General features: G+C 42.8%; 1 protein-coding gene across 3 annotated transcripts in view; it reads left to right on the top strand.

Annotated features, from left to right (window-relative positions):
• The window catches only part of DCP1A (decapping mRNA 1A), a 168,230-nt gene that overhangs the window by 125,885 nt on the left and 20,637 nt on the right, over positions 1–21,708 (top strand). For all 3 annotated transcript variants that reach the window (XR_011023994.1, XM_068253648.1, XM_068253649.1), the window contains 3 exons: positions 9,922–10,605; positions 17,112–17,177; positions 18,090–18,296. Coding sequence is in view for 2 of the 3 variants with exons in the window: in XM_068253648.1 (XP_068109749.1) it covers positions 9,922–10,605; positions 17,112–17,177; positions 18,090–18,296 (957 nt within the window). In the remaining variant the exon portion in view is untranslated. The remainder of the gene's footprint in view (positions 1–9,921; positions 10,606–17,111; positions 17,178–18,089; positions 18,297–21,708) is intronic.

Here is a 21,708-nt window from a genome sequence, read left to right as displayed (position 1 = left end):
CAATCACTGCTTCTTTCAGCTGTTGCACATGCATGTTCATCTGTTCATAGATTCACATACTGTTTATCCATCTTAGCTTCTGCTGCCCCTTTTTCTTCTTTTGCCCTCAATGTTTCCTAGCATCAAGGGTTTTTCCAAAGAATCTGGCCTTCTTATGTGTCCAAGTATTTAGGTTTTAATAAGACATACAATATTACACCTACACAGATAACACTATACCTCTACCCACATGTATAACAATGCTTCCTCCACATTACAGCTGGTTATATGTCACTCCACTTCAACAAAAGCACATAACAAACACACACACACACACACACACACACACACACACACACACACACACACACACACACACACACCACATATATTGTGGTATTCCCTGCATATTACACTCTTACATCTGTTGTGATATTCCCCCACACATAACACCCATACATCTAACGCTGCTCAATTAAATGTAAGTCCAGTCTTAGTGCTCAAACATAGTCCTTGTGCTGCTTTCCCTTATTCTTAACTTAGCTCCTCTGGGTACCATTACATCACATACTTGCAAGTTTAAGTTTCTGAGTGTAGGTTTGCAGTTGTTACACTGCTCGCCTTGGTCCTAGCTCTGATGGGAAGCAGAAGTGAACAGTTTGTGTCAGTAAAGGGGTGGATAGAGAACAAACAGATTGTCTGTTCCTTTCCTGTATGGCCAACAGCTAGAGTATGGAGGGAGTAGGCGGTGGTCAGTTTGCTCATGGGTAATAGAGATGCAGCTCATAGAATCTTACCATGGTGCATATTTGGGCATCACCATTAGTGGAAATGGGTAAGTGCTCCATTGCTGTGGGCATCGTTTGCTGAGAATAAGTGCTTGCCATCACGACAGATAATTAATTTGAGTGATTTGAGTGTAATTGATGTTTGCTTTGCTTGGTATGATTTCACCTTATGTTTATAACTTGTAAAAAATATACTTTGCTGCTATAATGTACACATTACACCACTATTACTACGTGTGTGTGTGTGTGTGTGTGTGTGTGTGTGTGTGTGTGTGTGTGTGTGTGTGTGTGTGTGTGTGTGTGTGTGTGTGTGTGTGTATCTAAATTTCTATGCATGCAATATTTATAAGAATCGTTCTGGAGCTATACTTAAAACTGAAATTGGACTTTTGTTGAGAAGAAAAATGCAATCTCTTAAATTCTGCTTACTTAGCTTGTTTTGCTTGAGCATACAAAACACATCCTTTTCATGTCTCTAAAGCTAAGTACACACATCGGAAAATTGTCCCCATCCCTCGGGCGATGCTGTACAGACACATCCATATCCTTGAGGCTAGTGATGTAATCTGTGACAAGGAGAGGGGTTGGAGGGATGACAATCGGTTGATGACAGAGCACCTTAAAGAGAATCTGTATTGTTAAAATCGCACAAAAGTAAACATACCAGTGCGTTAGGGGACATCTCCCATTCCCCTCTGTCACAATTTCTCCGCTCCCCGCCGCAATAAAAGTAGTCAAAAACAGTTTTTAAAAGTTTATTTATAAACAAACAAAATGGCTACCAAAACAGGAAGTAGGTTGATGTACAGTATGTCCACACATAGAAAATACATCCATACACAAGCAGGCTGTATACAGCCTGCCTTTTTGAATCTCAAGAGATCATTTGTGTGTTTACCTTCTGTCCCCCTGCAGCTCTCATCCACTGAATACTAGTGATAGGCTGATCGGTTCTTCCTGCAGACAGCTCTGCCCTGTCTGTAATTCCTCAGTATGTGTCAGCCAGCTCCTTTCACAGCCTAACAGAGGAGGATTTTTATCCAGCTCTCTTCTCTCACTGATAAGAGAGCAGAGACGCTGCTGGCTTATGTAAATAACACACACTGGAGTGTGCATAGAGGGGCCTGGAGAGGGGTGTGCATAACAGATCAGCACGGAAGAGTTGGCAGCCTTCCAGAGGCAGGGCGACAAGTCCGACAGGGGAAAGATACATTGATTTATTACAGAGACGGTGATAGTAGAAAGTGCTGCAGTAAGCCAGAGCACATTAGAATAGGTTTAGGAACTTGCAGGATGGTAGAAAAAAGGATGACATTTTTGTTACAGAGTCTCTAAGTTGGTTGGGGATGATTGAAAATAGCATTGCGATCGGTATTGCTCAGGCATTGGGGGTCATTAAGGATCCGACAGGATGGATCCTTAATAACCCTTGATTCCCAAGCAATATTGATCGGTGCCTGAAACGGTCCTCATCAGCCGCCGTTTTCGCTGACAGTTATCACAGTAACTTAAAGAGGAACTCCAGTGAAAAGAATGTAATAAAAAAGTGCTTAATTTTTACAATAATTATGTATAAATGATTTAGTCAGTGTTTACTTATTGTAAAATCTTTCCTCTCTCTGATTTATATTGTGACAGTTATCACATGGTGACATTTTTACTGCTGGCAGGTGATGTCACTGGAAAGAGATGCTGCTTGCTTTTTTGGCAGTTGGAAACAGCTGTTATTTCCCACAATGCAACAAGGCTCCTACAGTGTGATGTCACTAACTCAGTGCTGTGAGGCGCTGACATCACACTGTGGGAGGGGTTTCACCACAATATCAGCCATACAGAGCCGCCTGATGATCCGTTTGAGAAAAAGAATAGATTTCTAATGGGAAAGGGGATATCAGCTACTGATTGGAATGAAGTTCAATTCTTCATTACAGTTTCTCTTTAAGGCTGGGTTCACATTTGCGTTAGCAGTCAGGATTTTCCGAACCGGATCCGGAACGTATACTGTACAAATGGAACGGACGTTTGGCAATCCAAAGATAGACAATGGATGCGTACATGCTCGTCCGTTCCGCACGGACCGGATCCGGACCGGATGCGGACTCCGGACACTTTTCCAACTTGCTCTATTTTTCACGTACGTCGGATGCGGCCGCCGCACCCGGACCGGATCCTGACTGCACCATCCGCACAGCTGAACCAATGAGAAACGGAAAGGAGGCAACACACTGTCTATAAAAAATCTGGACGTTCTACCCACTTCCTATGCGTTTTCATAGGCCCAGCGTTTGAGGAGTGGAGCAGCAGTGACTTGTGGCTGGAGATATTTGGCAGCATGTCGGACGGAGAGGTGAGGCCCTACACACCTGAGTACCTGATTCTACAGGTGCAGCAGCTACCTGCCTGGTGCACCCGCCATCTCCTGCGAGGAGCACGCCTTCTTCCCACATAGTAATAGGTAAAAATCAAAAAGGAGACAATTCCCAGGTAAAATGAGTACAGAAAGACTGGATCCATGGTCCAAAGTGCAGTCTCAATATCCAAGGATGGTCTCCACAAGTCAGGCTGTCTCCAACAATGACCCCAGGGCTTCTGCAAACCTCCCAGACCCCAAGAATTTATATAGTCTGTATCTCTTTAAAAACTGATCCGGATATCAACCTGATCACCTACTGATGAAAATCCGGATGCAAACGGAACGGATCCGGAGTGCAACCGTACGCATCCGGTGCGGATGCGCACGGAACTGATCCGGACATCCGTTACGTTTTTTGCTAAAGGAAACTGTCTTCTAATTGCTGCATTAGTCTAGGTGGTGAGAATGAGTAACATGGCCTTATGCTCTTTGTACCCGCTTACTCCTGGTGAAAAGGGATAATCAACTACAGGTAAATAATTTGAAGTTGATGCAGAAATATGCTAATTATGTATGGACATTTATGAGCTTAAAAATGGACCAGTCAAATCCCACTTTGGCAGGATTTGACTGGTCCATTTTCAAATAGCATCAATTTGTGTGAAAAATTTGCATAATCTTGCATCAACTCTGAATTATTTGCATCTCATTGACCATCCCTGCTGTTGGAATTCCCTGCATTTATGTTCATAGCTATTTTTTTCCATAACACTCCAGGACAGGTACACTTCGAGACTTGACTCCTCCCAGGAAACAGGAAACATCCGTGAGCCTCTCTATATCTTTTGCCCTACAACAGGTGCCCGGCAGTATGGATGTTTCCTGTTCTGGGAACAGGTCTCTCTATATGGGTGCTACCTGTCCTGGAGAGCTTGGGGGGCTAAGGGCGGTGTAGCTCCGAGATGAGGCGGTGGGTAATAGAACCTCCGTCTCTATCTATTCATACCTCTGCTTATCCGGGCCTGTGGGCAGCTGTTGGGAGCAGAGGAACCATGGCGAAGACGCAATGTGGCTGTAGCCGCCGGCTGGAGGTAGACGCGGGAGGAGTGGCTATTGCGGAGGCTGACGCCTATACTACTCTGATCCGACTAGGAACCAAGATGGCGGCGCGGACGTTTCCGGCGGCCGTCTGACGTCACTTCTGTGCGCCGGATTGAAGAGCCATGGCGTCCTGGCGTCCGGCGCACTCGTAATTGGCGGGGATGGAGAGCGGCTTAGCGGCTGGTGGCTCGGATGGCCTAACGGCTAGCGCGGCTGCCGGCGCTGCGGCGGTACCTGTAGCCATGGCTACAGCGGTGCCTGCAACGAGCCCCTCCGCAGTTTCATCTGAAGGCCGGACGCAGGAGAGACCTAGGAAGCCGGAGGGCACTATCCAAGTCCCAGGAGGGGTGAGACATCAGACTGTGTGTCTGTCAGCTAATGTGTCTATGTGTCTCATCTTCGCTGTCACTATTTTGAGTGTATACTGGTAGGAGGATTGAGCACTTGTTTGGTGTTTCCTCTGAGTGGAAGCCTGTGTTGTCACTGGGTGGTCTATCTAGCGACTTCACCACATCGTCGGGTGTGGTGGAGGATTTTTATGGTTATCAGTAACTATGTTACTGATGTTGGGCTACTGTTTGTTTTTCAGACTGGCCCTGAGGCTGGCGACAGCTCTAAGCCCAAGCCCAGTAGAAGATGCCCAGCCTGTAATTTAAAGCTGTCCCCTTCATGGACTAAAACTTTCTGCCAGCAGTGCACTTTAAGAGTGCTTAATGAAGAATCTGCAGTACAGTATAAGGACTTTCTGGGAATCATGAAAAATGAAATGACTGATTCTATAAAAGCATTTAGAGAGGCATTGGCTGACTCTTTAGGACTGATGATGCTACTAATACGGCACCAATAAAAGGTCATGGGAAAGCGAAGGCGAAATCTAACCGTCCTGTATTATCGGATTCAGATCCAGAGGAAGATTGGGAAGATATGTCTGAGGAGGATTCAGGCGAGGAATCAGATGAGAGGAAGGATACTGAGGAGAAACTATCTAAGTTTAAATTTCCGGCAAGTGAGACAGAGGAGTTGCTCAAGGCAATTTATGAATCATTAGGATTAAGTGTAGATAATCCTCAGACTGTTTCAACGCATGATGCTTTATATGCTGGTATGGAGAATAACCAGCCATTAGTTTTCCCGGTTCATGAGTCTTCCAAAGTCACCATAAATAGTCAATGGAAAAATCCAGATAAAAAGGTGTTTTTATCCAGGGGTTTTAAAAGACGATTTCCCTTTGCTGAAGAAGACTGTAAATATTGGGATAAGTGTCCCAAATTAGATTCAGCTTTTTCTCAAGTGGAGAAAGATAATGAACTGGCTTTTGAAGATTTAGGTCATCTGAAGGACCAATCTGACAAAAGGGCTGAGTTTGCCCTTAAAAAAACCTGGTCAGCAATTTGTGCAATCTTCAGACCAGTGCTAGCTACAACCTGCGTAGCTAGAACCTTGGATCTGTGGATGCGTCAGGTTGAGAGGCACATTAAAATAGGATCTAGCAAAGAAACGATTTTAAACTCGTTTACGGTTATGCTCAAGTCTATTTTTTACATTATTGATGCGGCTACTGAAGCAATTAGATTAACCGCAAAGGCGGCTGGTCTTTCCAATGTGGCAAGGAGACACATTTGGATTAAGACCTGGGATGGTAGTTCTTTATCAAAGAACAAAGTGTGCACCATTTCATTTTCGGGTGATTTATTGTTTGGTCCAGAATTGGACAATATTCTGGAACGGACGTCGGATAAAAAGAAATCGTTTCCTAAGAAAAAACCTTTTTGCCAGGGGAAAAGGTTTTTTCGAAAGAACAAGCAAGATCCCAAAGCAAGGTCACAGCCGAGAAGGAAACCCTGGTCATTCAATAGAGAACAGAATAGGCCAAACGCCCTGTTCAGAAATTCTGGCCCCAATCCTAAACCCCAGCAATGACGATCAACAGAATGTGGGAGGAAGGTTGGGCAGGTTCTTCCCACAGTGGAGAGAGTTTGTTACGAGCCCGTTCATTTTAAACCTAATTCAAAAAGGCTATCACATTTCTTTTCAGCAAGTTCCGCCGGAAAGATTTGTGGTAACAGGTTCAAATTTGACTCCAGAGGAACAGATTGTTCTATAGGAGATCTTAGCAGACATGTTAGTCAGAGGGGTAGTCTCCCTGGTTCCGATTTGGGAACAGGGGGAGGGGTTTTATTCCAGGATCTTCCTGGTGAAGAAACAGTCGGGGAAGTTCCGGCTGATCCTCAATCTCAAACCCCTAAACCCATACATCAAATTCCAGAAGTTCAAGATGGAGTCAATATTTTCAATAAGGAATCTACTGCTGAAAGACTGCTTCATGTTGAGCATAGATCTGAAAGATGCATATTGGCACGTGCCAATCGAGGAAAAATCACGAAATTTTCTGAGGTTTGCAGTGAAAGGAAAAACAGGAGTTCGACATTATCAATTCAATTGCCTCCCATTTGGAATCAAATCCGCACCAAGGATATTTACAAAAGTAGTGGCAGAAAAAGTAGCATCCTTTCATGCCCAGGGAATAATAGTGATTCCGTATTTAGACGATCTTCTAATTATGGCGGAATCAGTACAGACTTTAGTGAATCATCGCGAGTTGGTGTTAAATCAGCTCCAGCGGGCAGGCTGGATAATAAGTTGGGAGAAATCCCAGTTAGAACCAACACAATTAATTCAATTCTTAGGTTTTCTGGTGGACTCCAGAGCGCAGAAGATCTATCTCCCTCAGACAAAGATAGACAAAGTAGTTCAGGAAGTGAGTTGGTTTCTGGGAAAGAACTCCATAACAGTGAGAGAGGCAATGAGATTACTAGGGTTACTGACGTCTACAGCCCCAGCAATTCAATGGGCCCTAAAACATACAAGGAAGCTGCAATCCTGGATCTTGAGGAAATGGGCCAAAACAATGGTGTCTCTGGAGCAAGTTCTGTTAATTACGGCCAGAGTAAAACACGATCTACAATGGTGGATTACACCAGCTCATCTGACACAAGGCAGACTATGGCATTATTCGGTGGAGATAGTTCTCACGACAGATGCGAGTCAGACAGGTTGGGGCCCTTTTGTCCAGGACTTCGAGATGCAGGGTCTCTGGCCAGAGCATATCAGGGATCAGTCCTCAAATTTCAGGGAGCTATTAGCGGTAAAACAAGCAATAATAGGTTCGATGCACATCATCAGAGAACACCATATTCAACTCAGGACAGACAATTCGACTGTAGTGGCGTATATCAACCGTCAAGGAGGCACGAGATCGAGGAAACTTTTACACCTGTCTCTAGAGATTCTGGACTTAGCGGAACAGAATCTAGCATTACTCACAGCGGTGCATCTGAAGAGGTCTTTAAACACCAGAGCGGACTTGTTGAGTCGCTCTCAGACTTCCAATACAGAATGGACGTTAAGTCAAAAGGGTTTCCAACTGTTGATAAAGCAATGGGGGAGTCCTGCAGTAGATCTGTTTGCCAACAGGGAGAACTCGAAGTGAGCAGTGGCTGCATGGTGTAATGGTGAATGGCTCTGCCTCTGACACAGGAGACCAGAGTTTGAATCTCGTCTCTGTCTGTTCAGTAAGCCAGCACCTATTCAGTCGGAGACCTTAGGCAAGTCTTCCTAACACTGATATCTTAAAAGTAGACAAAGGTCTGGCCTTAAGTACAATCAAGGTTCAGATTTCAGCACTTTCTGTTTTTTTGGATAAGAAGCTAGCAGCTCATCCTTTAGTTATTAGGTTTGTAAAATCGATTGAGAGGAATAGACCGATTATAGTTAAACCTTTTCCTAAATGGGATCTTTCTCTTGTACTAAAAGCTCTGACACGTCCTCCTTTCAATTCCATAGACACTATGGACAATAAGTTGCTGACACTGAAAGCTATTTTTTTAGTTTCTATTACTTCGGCAAGAAGAATCAGTGAGCTGGAGGCACTTTCCTGTAAGGAGCCATTTTGCATTATACACGAAGATAGAATTATTTTGAGGACAAGTGCAGAGTTTTTACCTAAAGTAGGTGATTTATTTTGCAGGAAGCAGGAAATAGTGTTTCCATCTTTCTTTCCTAACCCCTCCAATGAAAGCGAATTGGAGTGGCAATCGCTGGATGTGAGGAAGATTGTTATAGCATACCTAGACAGGGTCAGTTCCTTCAGAAAATCAGAAGCCCTTTTTGTTAATTTCACGGGTAGACTAGTGGGACAGAAAGTCTCGAAGAAGACTTTAGCCAATTGGATTAAGTTATGTATATTGGAAGCCTATAAGGTTATGGATCAACAACCTCCAGACAACCTTCGGGCACATTCTACTAGAGCAACGGCTACAACCTGGGCTTATAGGGCTGGAGCTTCGCCTCTGGAGATCTGCAAGGCGGCTACCTGGAAGAACCTGGGGACCTTCGCACGTCACTACAGGCTGGATCGCTTATCTGCTTCAGATCAAGGTTTTGGAAGGAAAGTCCTTCAAGCAGTCAGCCCACCCTAAGGTTTGTGATGTTACATTTCTTTGTTATCATCTCGAAGTGTACCTGTCCTGGAGTGTTATGGAAAAACCAGGAATTGGCAAACCTGGTAAGACTATTTTTAGTAACACTCCAGGACAGGTGGGGGTAACCCACCCTCTTGTGCTCTGATACATATATGAGTAACTGTGTAAGTTAAAGTCTATGTTAAAAAAGTATTATAATAGCAGGATGCAAGGTGGTTAGACCTGTTTTGTTTCTTGGATACATACTGCCGGGCACCTGTTGTAGAGCAAAAGATATAGAGAGGCTCACGGATGTTTCCTGTTTCCTGGGAGAAGTCAAGTCTCGAAGTGTACCTGTCCTGGAGTGTTACTAAAAATAGTCTTACCAGGTTTGCTAATTCCTGGTTTCAATGAAAGTGGTTCTCTTTCAGATCTGTGGTGTATTGATGACAGCAGCTAATCCTCAGGTTTAGGTTGATTTCTGCAGTCTTTGATGACGTTGGGCTGCAGCATTGTGGGAAAGAGAGTCGGTCTCCAGCATGCTAAGCTTGGGGCCAGAGCTCTCATCTGATGCAGGATGTGATAAACTTGAATGTGGGCTTTCATTGTGCACTTTTATTTCCTTTCCCTGCAATCTGTGCCTGAGAGGAACAGATTTGTTTAATTAAATGGTGGCAATTATCAGTCAGTGGTCAACACTTCATGTTGTGTAGATGTGCATGTTATCTAATTGCATGTGGTCACACCATATGCCCTGTACGATTTGATTACTATGCTACTCGTACAGTTCACTGAGAATCTGAGCAGAGGCCATCTGTATGGATAAGCTTGAAAAATGAACTCATCTTAATCTGTGCATCTCTTATTATCCAAACAATAACCGTTTTATCAAGATGAACAGTTACAGTTTAATGTGATGTTTCACGCCTCCGCTGCGATGCTCTTAGTGGGATCTTGGGCAAAATAATCTTATGTGTAAATGTAAAACTGTTTTATAATACTGCCATCTGCTGGTGAAGTGTGTTGATGAATATGTGTAATTTTAGATGCTATATTTTATGTCTTTATGTGATGAGAAGTTTGCACATCTGTATACTACTATCACTAGAGAAAAAATTACCCAAGCTTAAACAATATTGCTTGCGTGTAAATGGTCAAAGTACTTAAGGCCTTGTTCATATTATTGTTTTTTTTCTATGGGAGCATTATAAAATTATGACTGCAATATATTTCTTTCCAGGCTGTACAAAAACACTTGACAGTTGAAGAATTGTTTGGAACCTCTATATCTAAAGATCTTCCATTGACTACAAATGCTAAGTCTGAAATTTGCGAGTCGTTCTTACCAGTATTGAGTGCACCAGGCACTTTTCTACAGCCAAAGACTGTCCAGCCAGTGGTGGTGAAGGCAGAATCCTCAAGTTTTAACTGTAGTGCCAGTGATTTTAGTCACCCAAATTGCCTACCTTCATCATTAGTTCATCAAGGTCCTGTGGCACAAGTGGACTCTCAGAAAGTGAATATATTCCCCATTCGCATTAGCCCCAGCATTTGTCCATCTTCTGACATTCTAAGCTCATCTGTGCCTCATGGATCCAGTATGGCACATGTTAACCGAATGTCCCCTCTTATAAGCCAATCAGTATCAGATGTTACCAATACTCCCATCAGTCAGCCTCTGGTTCCACCGTTAGTCCCAATCCGTAGTAGCAGCTTTTCCAGTTCTTCTCAACCCAGCATAGATCTTCTTCACAAACTAAAACTGACTCCTCAAGTTGACTCATTGCAGTCACAACCTATCAGCAAATCTACAATTGCACCCAAGTTCTCCTGCACTGCCAACCAGTTGGCAACACCTGAGAATTTCAAAGAAAGTTCACTGAAGGCATTGCCATCTGGACCTCCACTGATGTCTTCTCTTCAGGTACAAGCTGTGTAATGCCTCAGATAACAATATTTATGTAAACGTAGCTATTAAAAAGTTAAAGAATCAGTCTTTGAACATTGTTGAAAACAATGTATTTTTGCAGTGCACAAAGTACATGTTAAACAATATGCTGAATTAATAGTTGTATAAAATCTGCGCAGGGATTAAAAAAGAGATTTAAAGTATTCCCCCCAACTGTACGTAAAACTCTGACTTAATCTTTAAATATAACTAAAAGTTAATCTCTTATATTAATGAGCCAGCTCTTGAATTAGGTGTGTAAGATAGTGGGGTTTTTGTTTTTTAGTTTTTTAAATTGTGGTTTAGGGACCATGTAGTGGAACATGGGCATGTACCAGGTGGTCATCAGTGTGAGATGTGGTACCTGGTAAAATGACCTTTTTGAATAAATGAAGAGCAACCTCTACAGAAAACAAAATATCTAGCTTTCTATTTAATATCAATAGTGTTTAAGTTCAGTATTTGTTATACATTCACAGGAAATTATTTTATAGGTTAACCCCCTGGGTACCGCCCATAGTAAAGCCTACATCTTGTTTGTTCCTGTTTAAACCTGACACTACAAAGGATTTATGGACCTGCTGCTGTGTTCTTGACACTGGAAATTCAGCTGTCATTTGACAACTCCCCGCTCTCATCAGGAGCTTTGCCAATTGACCCCTATTCACATGATTTTGTAATGCCACTAAAGGAAGGCAGGCAGAGGGAATGGCTCTCGCCTCTCTTTGTAGCCTCGATGATCTTTGTTCCTCTCCACTAGGCACCACATCTAGCCTTCCATTGCCTCTAGTGTCGGGTCCCAGCTTAATAATATCATAAAACCGGGACTTGGCATTTGTGGCAGTATGAGGCTGAATGTGGAATTGAGCTGAACTGTACTGCTTGTCGCTGGAACTAGGGAAGGTAAGTGATATTTACACCAGCATCGCTTTCTACTGCCGATTTATGCATATAGGTATGAGGAGAAGTCCAATACACACCAGGGAAGCTTATGGGGACCTACTAGACACAAGGAGAATATGGGGACCCACTAAACATCAGTGAAACGTATAGGGGACGCAAGAGACGCTATGGAAACCTGTAGGGGATCCACTAGACTTAGACTACAGGGAAACCTATAGGGCACCACTAGTAACCAGGGAAGCATATTGGGACCACCACTTATGACGCGACAGGTATACAGCGGGGGTGAGCACACGTGACTTCACCTCGAAGTCAGCACATTACTGGAGCTGCCAGCGGGATGGCGGAGGGGGCCAGGAGGAAGTCGGGGACCTCACAGGCTACGGTGGGCTGTAGGAAGCCCCAGGTAAGTCTAGTTTTCTTTTTTTATGACACCGCTCAGGCTTCCTCTAATGGAAGAAAATGTGTGTTTTTGATCTACTGTAGCACTTTTTTTTTTTTTTTTTTCTCCTGAACGGTCCTCTCTCCATCCCTTCGTTCCACCCTCGGGCCACCCCCCTTTTCTGCTCACCAACAGAGATTTCTGTTGGTGGGCTCTGATCTCTCCCAGGGTGTATACAGTGGAGGAAATAATTATTTGACCCCTCACTGATTTTGTAAGTTTGTCCAATGACAAAGAAATGAAAAGTCTCAGAACAGTATCATTTCAATGGTAGGTTTATTTTAACAGTGGCAGATAGCACATCAAAAGGAAAATCGAAAAAATAACCTTAAATAAAAGATAGCAACTGATTTGCATTTCATTGAGTGAAATACGTTTTTGAACCCCTACCAACCATTAAGAGTTCTGGCTCCCACGGAGTGGTTAGACACTTCTACTCAATTAGTCACCCTCATTAAGGACACCTGTCTTAACTAGTCACCTGTATAAAAGACACCTGTCCACAGAATCAATCAATCAAGCAGACTCCAAACTCTCCAACATGGGAAAGACCAAAGAGCTGTCCAAGGATGTCAGAGACAAAATTGTAGAACTGCACATGGCTGGAATGGGCTACAAAACCATTAGCAAGAAGCTGGGAGAGAAGGTGACAACTGTTGGTGCGATTGTTCGAAAATGGAAGGAGCACAAAATGACCAATAATCGACCTCGCTCTCAGGCTCCACACAAGATCTCACCTCGTGGGGTGTCAATGGTTCTGAGAAAGGTGAAAAAGCATCCTAGAACTACACGGGAGGAGTTAGTGAATGACCTCAAATTAGCAGGGACCACAGTCACCAAGAAAACCATTGGAAACACATTACACCGCAATGGATTAAAATCCTGCAGGGCTCGCAAGGTCCCCCTGCTCAAGAAGGCACATGTGCAGGCCCGTCTGAAGTTTGCCAATGAACACCTGAATGATTCTGTGAGTGACTGGGAGAAGGTGCTGTGGTCTGATGAGACCAAAATAGAGCTCTTTGGCATTAACTCAACTCGCTGTGTTTGGAGGAAGAAAAATGCTGCCTATGACCCCCAAAACACCGTCCCCACCGTCAAGCATGGGGGTGGAAACATTTTGCTTTGGGGGTGTTTTTCTGCTAAGGGCACAGGACAACTTAATCGCATTAACGGGAAAATGGACAGAGCCATGTATCGTGAAATTCTGAATGACAACCTCCTTCCCTCTGCCAGGAAACTGAAAATGGGTCGTGGATGGGTGTTCCAGCACGACAATGACCCAAAACATACAGCAAAGGCAACAAAGGAGTGGCTCAAGAAGAAGCACATTAAGGTCATGGAGTGGCCTAGTCAGTCTCCGGAACTTAATCCAATAGAAAACCTATGGAGGAAGCTCAAGCTCAGAGTTGCACAGAGACAGCCTCGAAACCTTAGGGATTTAGAGATGATCTGCAAAGAGGAGTGGACCAACATTCCTCCTAAAATGTGTGCAAACTTGGTCATCAATTACAAGAAACGTTTGACCTCTGTGCTTGCAAACAAGGGTTTTTCCACTAAGTATTAAGTCTTTTATTGTTAGAGGGTTCAAAAACTTATTTCACTCAATGAAATGCAAATCAGTTGCTATCTTTTATTTAAGGTTATTTTTTCGATTTTCCTTTTGATGTGCTATCTGCCACTGTTAAAATAAACCTACCATTGAAATTATACTGTTCTGAGACTTTTCATTTTTGTCATTGGACAAACTTACAAAATCAGTGAGGGGTCAAATAATTATTTCATCCACTGTATATGTTTGTTTGTTTTTTTTGTAAATATATTTTTTTTTTAAATCTATTTTTATTATTATTTTTCTATCCCTCCCTCCCTTCCCCCGCCAGCCTATGACAGGCTGACAGCCGATCGCTCCTGTGCCTCCAGAGGGGACAGCCGTGTCAGACGGCTGTCCCCAGTACAGCGCTGTCATGGATCGCAGCACTGTACGCCGTAAAAAGATGGCGTTTTTGCCGCCTAACAGCCCTCTAGCAGCGCATGCAATCTCCTGCAAAACCCTACGCCAGGACTTGACGCCAGTTGGCGTTAGGCGGTCCTGGGGCTGCTGCCACTTTCACGCACATTGGCTTTCCGAGAAGGGCCAACGGCACAGAATTTGACTAGGGGACAGCGATGGCATGAGGGGACTGCTAAGGCTTTATGGGATACAGAACCTTCCCTCTCCATAGGTGTGGATCTAACTAAAGTGGTTTTGACGTAGACCTAGTTTGTCTTCAGCATCTGTTACTTTGTTCAGTGGTCTGCAGACTAGAGAGCTTTGAGAACCAGTGCTGTACGAGATTAGAGGCTGTGAGCAGGATCATGTCAAGGGGGTTTTATCTTAGAGTTTTGCAGATATTAGACAATTTTAAAGAAAGTTGCACCAGTAGAAGTACTGAGGATTCCTCTCAGAGAACAGCAGAAAAAAAAGACATCAGATCACTTACTTAAGCAGCCCACAGCTTCTCCAAGCCCCCTCCTCATCCTCAAATTGCAGGCATGATTCTACTGGTCACTTTTACCCACAAACTCTCCTCCAAACCAAATCCAGTGTGTGTTGTGCCCTAGTCTTTCGTTTCACCTTTCAAGCCTCCCTTCCCTTTTGTCACCCCTCTCAACCTAGTACTCCCGTACTCTTACTCTTGTGTCCCATCTGGTGACAGTACTACCCACCTTCCCATCTATTTTCATTTCCTCCTCCCATGGCATTTTTCCTGATCTTTATTTAACCACTCAACTTTTATCTATCCTCTCATCCCACCTTTGTCACCATTTCTTACCCACCTACACACTCTCTCATTGATTCTGCCACTCCCATATCACCTGCCTTTCCACCCCATATCACCTGCCCTTCCTCAAGTACCCAGCCCTCATTGCATCATCTTTTCTGCCCCTTTCTTACCCAAACCAGCTCTGTTAGTGTCACTCCTCCTAATCCTCATATACCCACCAACCTTGCACTGTGTTCACTTCCATTTCATTTACGGTATCTGTCTTGCTCATGAATATTTATGTTCACGGTTTCCATCCTATACTCTTCACATTCATCTTCCCTAAACTAACCATCTCCCACACATTTCACCTCCTCAGCTGTCCTGTAGTCCTCAATGGCTGCCTTATGCTACTAGTTTTCATTGTGTGGCTTGGGCTTTACCCAATGGCACACATTTGCCGGTCAATTTATAACCGTGCTAGCAGAACTGAGGGGATTTAAATCTTAAAATGCTCTTTTGAGAAGTAAAAAAGCAAGAGGAATAGGGACACTTAAAGTAGAATTTGGCAGCCTAGTTATTTTAAAGCAAACTTGAAGAAAAAATAAAAACTTGTGATCTAATGAATTTCATGTGTAGTACGGATAACAAATAGAACATTAGCAGCTAAAAAAGTCTCATATTTTTATCTTTAGTTATATTTATATACTGTGGCTTTTTTTTAATTATCATGCTGTTGTTTTGGGTTTTTTTTTGCAGTTTACAAACACTCTGGCCTCAATTCACTAAGCTTATCTCCTGTCTTTAATAACTCTTCGAGTGGTTACCATGGTGATAAGGCATGTAGTATTCAGGAAACATTTTACCTCAGGCAAACCTAAAGTTAACTCTTCTGTCTTTAAGTTAACTCTTCAATCCTTAAAATAACTCCAGAGTTAAAGATAGGCTGTTTATTAACTGCATGTGAAAATAACTACAGAGGAGGTAACTTAACTACAGAGGCGGTAACTTAACTACAGAGGCGGTAACTTAACTACAGAGGCGGTAACTTAACTACAGAGGCGGTAACTTAACTACAGAGGAGGTAACTTAACTACAGAGGAGGTAACTTAACTACAGAGGAGGTAACTTAAGTACAGAGGAGGTAACTTAAGGAATGAAGAGATAAGATAACTCTCTCTTATGTGGAGGTAAGTTTTCTCTTGCCTTATTATCTCCAGCATGATCTTAGTGAATTGAGGCCTCTGTCTTTTAAAGAGAACCCGAGGTGGGGATCTTAGAATGAAATCTATACACAGAGGCTGGGTCTGCCTATACTGCCCAGCCTCTGTTGCTATTTGAATCCCCCCTAAGTCCCCCCTGCGCTCCGCTCCAGCCCATAAATCACAGCCGTGCTGTCGGGCTGTGTTTACCTAGCTAATGTCACTCACGCCGCTCCCCCCGCCTCCTGCAGAGCGCTGGTCCCTGTCCAATCAGCTGGGAGGGAAGGGACGGGGCGGGGACCAGCGCTCTGCAGGAGGCGGGGGAGCAGCGACACACTGCGTGTCGACAGCGCGGCTGTAATTTATGGGGGAGAGCGGAGCGCAGGAGGGACTTAGGGGGGATTCAAATAGCAACAGAGGCTGGGCACTATAGCCAGACCCAGCCTCTGTGCATAGATTTCATTCTAGGATCCCCACCTCGGGTTCTCTTTAAGCTTTAAAACAAATCAACAAATCAGAAATAAACTTTCCAGCAGTAAAACCTTATCTCAAGCTGTCTCTCAATGTTTTTTGGCTGTTTAAGTGCTTCAAAAAACCGAACTGTATTCGTCCCAGTGGGTCGAAGAGCTCAGAGAAGCTCTTTTGCTTAAACAAGCTTTTTTTTTTTTCTTTTTTACTTTTCCTACACTGAAAAAGAATGAGACTTTTCTTTGCTACTAATGTTCTATTTCTTAGCTGTACTACACATACATATTTTTGCTTCAGGTTTGCATTAAATATGTCTTCACAGCGCTGTGGAGTCGGAGTCAAGGAGTCGGAGTAATTTTTGACACCCGCAGTCGGAGTTGGAGTCTGAGTCATCGATTTCATAAACTGAGGAGTCGGGAGTCGGAGTTGTATGATTTTTGTACAAAATCCACAGCCCTGTTAAGTATTAGACTAAGGAGTCGGAGTCTAGGAGTCAGAGTCTGAGCCAATTTGGGTACCCGGAGTCGGAGTTGGAGTCGTGGTTTCATAAACTGAGGAGTGGAGTTGGAGTCGGAAGATTTTTGTACCGACTCCTCAGCCCTGTGTCTTTATATGCCAGTGGTTGTCATGCAGTATATTATTCAGTTCTGCATATCACAGCTACATCAGCTCATAATCTCTTGGATTACAATTTTTGAATCTCTTGCTTTTTTTTTTGTCTAGAATGCTCATGAAAAGAGAGAAGCTGAATCATTTGCCCAGCCTTTGGGTGTAACTAAGGTAGTGGCTGTAAGTATTGCCTTCACTCTGATTACCATCCTTAATCTTTGGCAGTAATGCCAGCTCTTGTGAATGCTACTGGCAAGCTTTGCATGTGAGCTTTGTAAGTAAACAGAAATAACACTGTGCCTAGTGGGAATAATCAGCTCTAAAAATGTGTAGCCACAGTCCACAAATAGAGGAGCAGCTCACACAGACACAGGCATTTGATCACTTGTGCTGATATTTTCAGTGTGAAGTTCTTGCTTTACCAAAATATCCTCATTATTCAGTATCTTTTTTTTGGGGGGGGGGGGGGGGGGGGGGTAGGGGAGATATAGTCGTTATTCTCAGAAGATGGAAGAGTTTCTCTTTTCATCTAATCAAACATCACACACTAGTCTATTTTTAGTTAAGAAGGAGCTATTTGAATAAACGGATGAAAGGCATGATTGGAGAATGGTATTTGTGTATTATAAGGATAACCGTAAAATTCCTATGTAAGGGGTCTTATGTAGTCTTGTTAAAGTGTACCTCAACTCAAGACTTTAAAGTGTTCCAGAGCTGAGTTGAACTAAAAGTTTTATACATACTTTGGGCTTCCTCCAGCCCCAAGTGCACGTATTGCTCCCTCACCGCCATACTCGGTCTTCTCCCTCTTCGATACCGGGTCCCGTAAGTTCAGCCTGTCTGCGCACAGAAGTGCACCCTCTACGTATCTCTATGGCAGCTGCCGTATTTAATAAGACAAAAAATGAGGTGTTTCATCCTTCCAGAATAAAGAAAATAGTATGCCTAGCATACCATAATGTGTGAATTTTTAAATAAGAGTGAGAACTTTTAATTATCAATCCTGAACATTAATATACAAATATATATAAATATATACTGATCCTATTTACTTTTAAACTAAGATTGTAGTTTTGCTAATGTTTTTTCCAGGCTCCTCAGTATGCAGCACATGCAAGCACTGATTCTGCTGCCATCCTGTGGTCACCCAGCATCTTCCAGCAGCCATCTGCAAAGCACCCAGGCCAGGCTGATCGTACAGTGACTCCTCCTCTTGCACAGAGCAGTATGGATCGGACAAGGCCCTGCACCGCCCTCAGCCGCTCTCAGCTCCAGGAATCCCTTCTTCACCTCATAAAAGTATGACAAAAAAAGTTTTAGTAGTAGATTTAAAGTGCAACTGTGTATGTACAGAGTGCTAAATCGAAAATTAAGTCATTGGCCCTGATTAATAATGCTTTATGTTTCCATCATTGATCTTTGCTCATATTATTACTATTTAGTATTTTATATAGCACTGACATCTTCCACAGCGCTGCACTGAGTATTGTCTTGTCACGTACCTGTCCCTTAGAGGTGCTCACAATCTAATCCCTACCATAGTCATATGTCTATGTATGTATCATGTAGTGTAAATTATTGTAGTCTAGGGCTAGTTTGGGGGGAAGCCAATTAACTAATCTTTGTTTTTAGATTGTGGGAGGAACATGGAGAATGGACAAAGAGAACCAATGAACTCCATGCAGATAGTGCCCTGGCTGGTATTTGAACCAGGGAGCCAGCACTGCAAGGCAAGGGCGCTAACCACTATGCCACCATCCTGCCCACATCATTACATTGAAGTATGGTGTTTGTGCTGCACATCACTGATCTTTTGGTACAGCTGTCCTGTATGCATCCCTATCTATTACCCACCCTGTATTCCTTAGGGTTGGTATAAATCACTGCTCTTACCACCTACTACCCCAAGAAAGCATTGACTGTTTGGCGAGTAATTTGAATTAGAACGTATTTAGTTCTGCTTTAAAGTAAGCCTAAAAGAAACCTAGGCAATAGAAACAAAGCGTGTGAAGGAAAACAGGTTAAATACTGCATGTCTGCTTTTTCAGTAGTTCTAGAGATTGGAAACAGTGGCTTTAACACAGAAGGGTGTGTGTATCAAGTGAAATCGGACATATCTAGCCTTTCAAGTTTGGCCTAATTGGCTTAATCGAGAGGCATTGTTTATGCAAACTTGCATTTGCTCTCGCTTGCCAGAATATGCAGGGTCTTTAAGCATTTTACCTAATTTAATCTATTGTGGAAAATCGTAAATTTTGGGAAAAAGTTCAATTCTTGGTTGGAGTTTCTCTTTAAGTGTAGATATGGAGTGGTTAGGAGTTAGGTTAGGAATTTGGAGTTACAGTTGGCAGTTACAGACAGATGTCTTGAGATACAAGTAGGTAAGGGACAGGCAAATGATTGGATAGCATTACACAACCAAAGCTGCATAAATGGATTTTAGTTTTTAAATTATAACTTTCATGGGTGCTATTACGGTGTATTGTATATTTAATATGACTTTAGCTAGAAAGCTCAACACCAAACCCAACTGTTCCATTCCATGTAGGTTCTAATGGGCAGTGCTTATTCATATCTGTGTTCCTTGCATATCCGATATCAAGTAATTCACTTTTAACCACTTAAGCCAGAAGGGTTGAAATTTTTTTTACATCCAAGCAACTTTCACCTCCCATTCATTTGCCGATAACTATCACTACTCATCACAATGAATTGATCTATATCTTGTTTTTTCCGCCACCAATTAGGCTTTCTGTGGGTGGTACATTTTGCTAAGAGCCACTTTACTGTAAATGCATTTTAACAGGAAGAATAAGACAAAAAAACAGAAAAAATGCATTATTTCTCAGTTTTCAGCCATTATAGTTTTAAAAGAATACATGCCTCCATAATTAAAACTCACGTATTGTATTTGCCCATATGCCCCGGGTATTACACCGTTAAAATTATGTCCCTATCACAATGTATGGCGACAATATTTTATTTGGAAATAAAGGTGCATTTTTTCAATTTGCGTCCATCACTATTTAGAAGCCCATAATTTATTAAATCATATTGATATACTCCTTTGACATGCATATTTAAAAATTTCAGACCCTTAGGTAACTATTTATGTTTTGTTTTTGTTTTTTTGTTTTTTATGATTGTTTTTTTTATTTTTAATTTAAACTTGTATGTGGGTATTTATTCGGTGTGGGAGGTAAACAGGGAATTGTAAATGTTTGTAAATGTATTTTATTCAGTGTTAAGTGTTTTTGGTGTAGTTAGCTATTTAGCCACAAGATGGCCACAATCAAAAAGTCCTGGGAGCGAACGATCTCGCTCCCAGGCAGAAGAAAGGAGACCAGAGCTCAGAAAAGCCGCAGCGTCTGAAGAGACGCTGTCGGCTTTTCTCCGGGGGGGGGGGGTCCGATCAGCGAAAGGGATTTATAATCCCTTTCACTGATCGGTGGGCTAGCGGCCAGCAGCGGGGGGGCGCACGGGGGCGCCCGTGGGAGCGCGCGCGACCTGCGGGAGTGCGCGCAGCCTAACTGGACGAAAATTTTCATCCAGTTAGGCTTAAGTGGTTAAAGTATCTGGTCAGAAGCCTCTGTACCAGCCACCTCTTCAAGCAGGCTTCCTCAGCTGGAGGCTGCAGTCTTCGCAGACAGATTTATCTGAGCCACACGCCTTGAAGTCTTCATGGAAAAAGATCTCTAGCTGCTAAAGTAATGTTTGTGCTAACCAAGCTGTAAGGTGACTGGTTAAGACATGTGGCTGAAATTTTGGGTTAGGGTACATTTCTGTTGTCTAATATGTTATTTGAATATGGTTGCCGACATGCATTTTTAATGTTAAATTGTGAAAACTCATGTTTTTTTTTTATGTGAGTTTTTGAACGTGAATATTCGCATCCTATTTTTAATCTCCATAGCAACAGGATATCACAGTGACTACACAGGAAACAGGAAGAAGCTTGTTAGCAAAAATGTGTATCCACATGCAGACCATTGACTTTTATTAAGTGGGATTCGCATGCGGGACAGTGTGTGGAACGGAAATCTGCAGCATATAGTCCATAATTTTTCTGCATCACAACGCATTTGGAAAAACCCATTCAATGGAAACGTTTCCATTGAACTGCATTAGTTTTAGTGTTAATGCGAAAATTCGCATTACGATTTCGCACTGAGTGGAAATGGGCCCTTAATGTAGTAGGAATGAGTGCGGGTGCTGCATGGATTTTGTTAAAAGGGGTGGATTTATTGTTAAATGACAATGCAGAGGCTTTATCCATCTAGGTAACTGTCCAATGTTGAGTGTTGAATGAGTCTATTGACCAGCCTTTTATAATAAACCTTTGTAAGATTGTTATATTTCCTTATTATGAGGTGCGTTGCACTAATGGATTTCTGCAGTAGGAGAACAGAGGCGCCAGCAGAATAAAAGTGGATAAAAGCTTTAAAATTTGCTTGGAGGAAGTGGTGGACTTAGCTCCATAAAGCAGACATGAAAGACTGTCTGTATAATAGTAATCACATTTATTATATGGTACCCCAAAAGTGCAACGCGTTTCGCAGGCCGAGCCCGCTTCATCAGGCAATAAAGTGGGGACAAAACTGTAGACAAGAGACAGTACATTATGCTATAGTGAATTCTGCAGTTACAAGATGCATATTAATATATTACATGTCATAAAGCATACCATATGAAAAATTGCTTTGTGGAGATA

This window comes from Hyperolius riggenbachi, chromosome 9 (assembly GCF_040937935.1).
Source record: "Hyperolius riggenbachi isolate aHypRig1 chromosome 9, aHypRig1.pri, whole genome shotgun sequence".
NCBI lineage: Eukaryota > Metazoa > Chordata > Amphibia > Anura > Hyperoliidae > Hyperolius > Hyperolius riggenbachi.
This window is presented reverse-complemented; position numbering and strand designations above follow the sequence as displayed.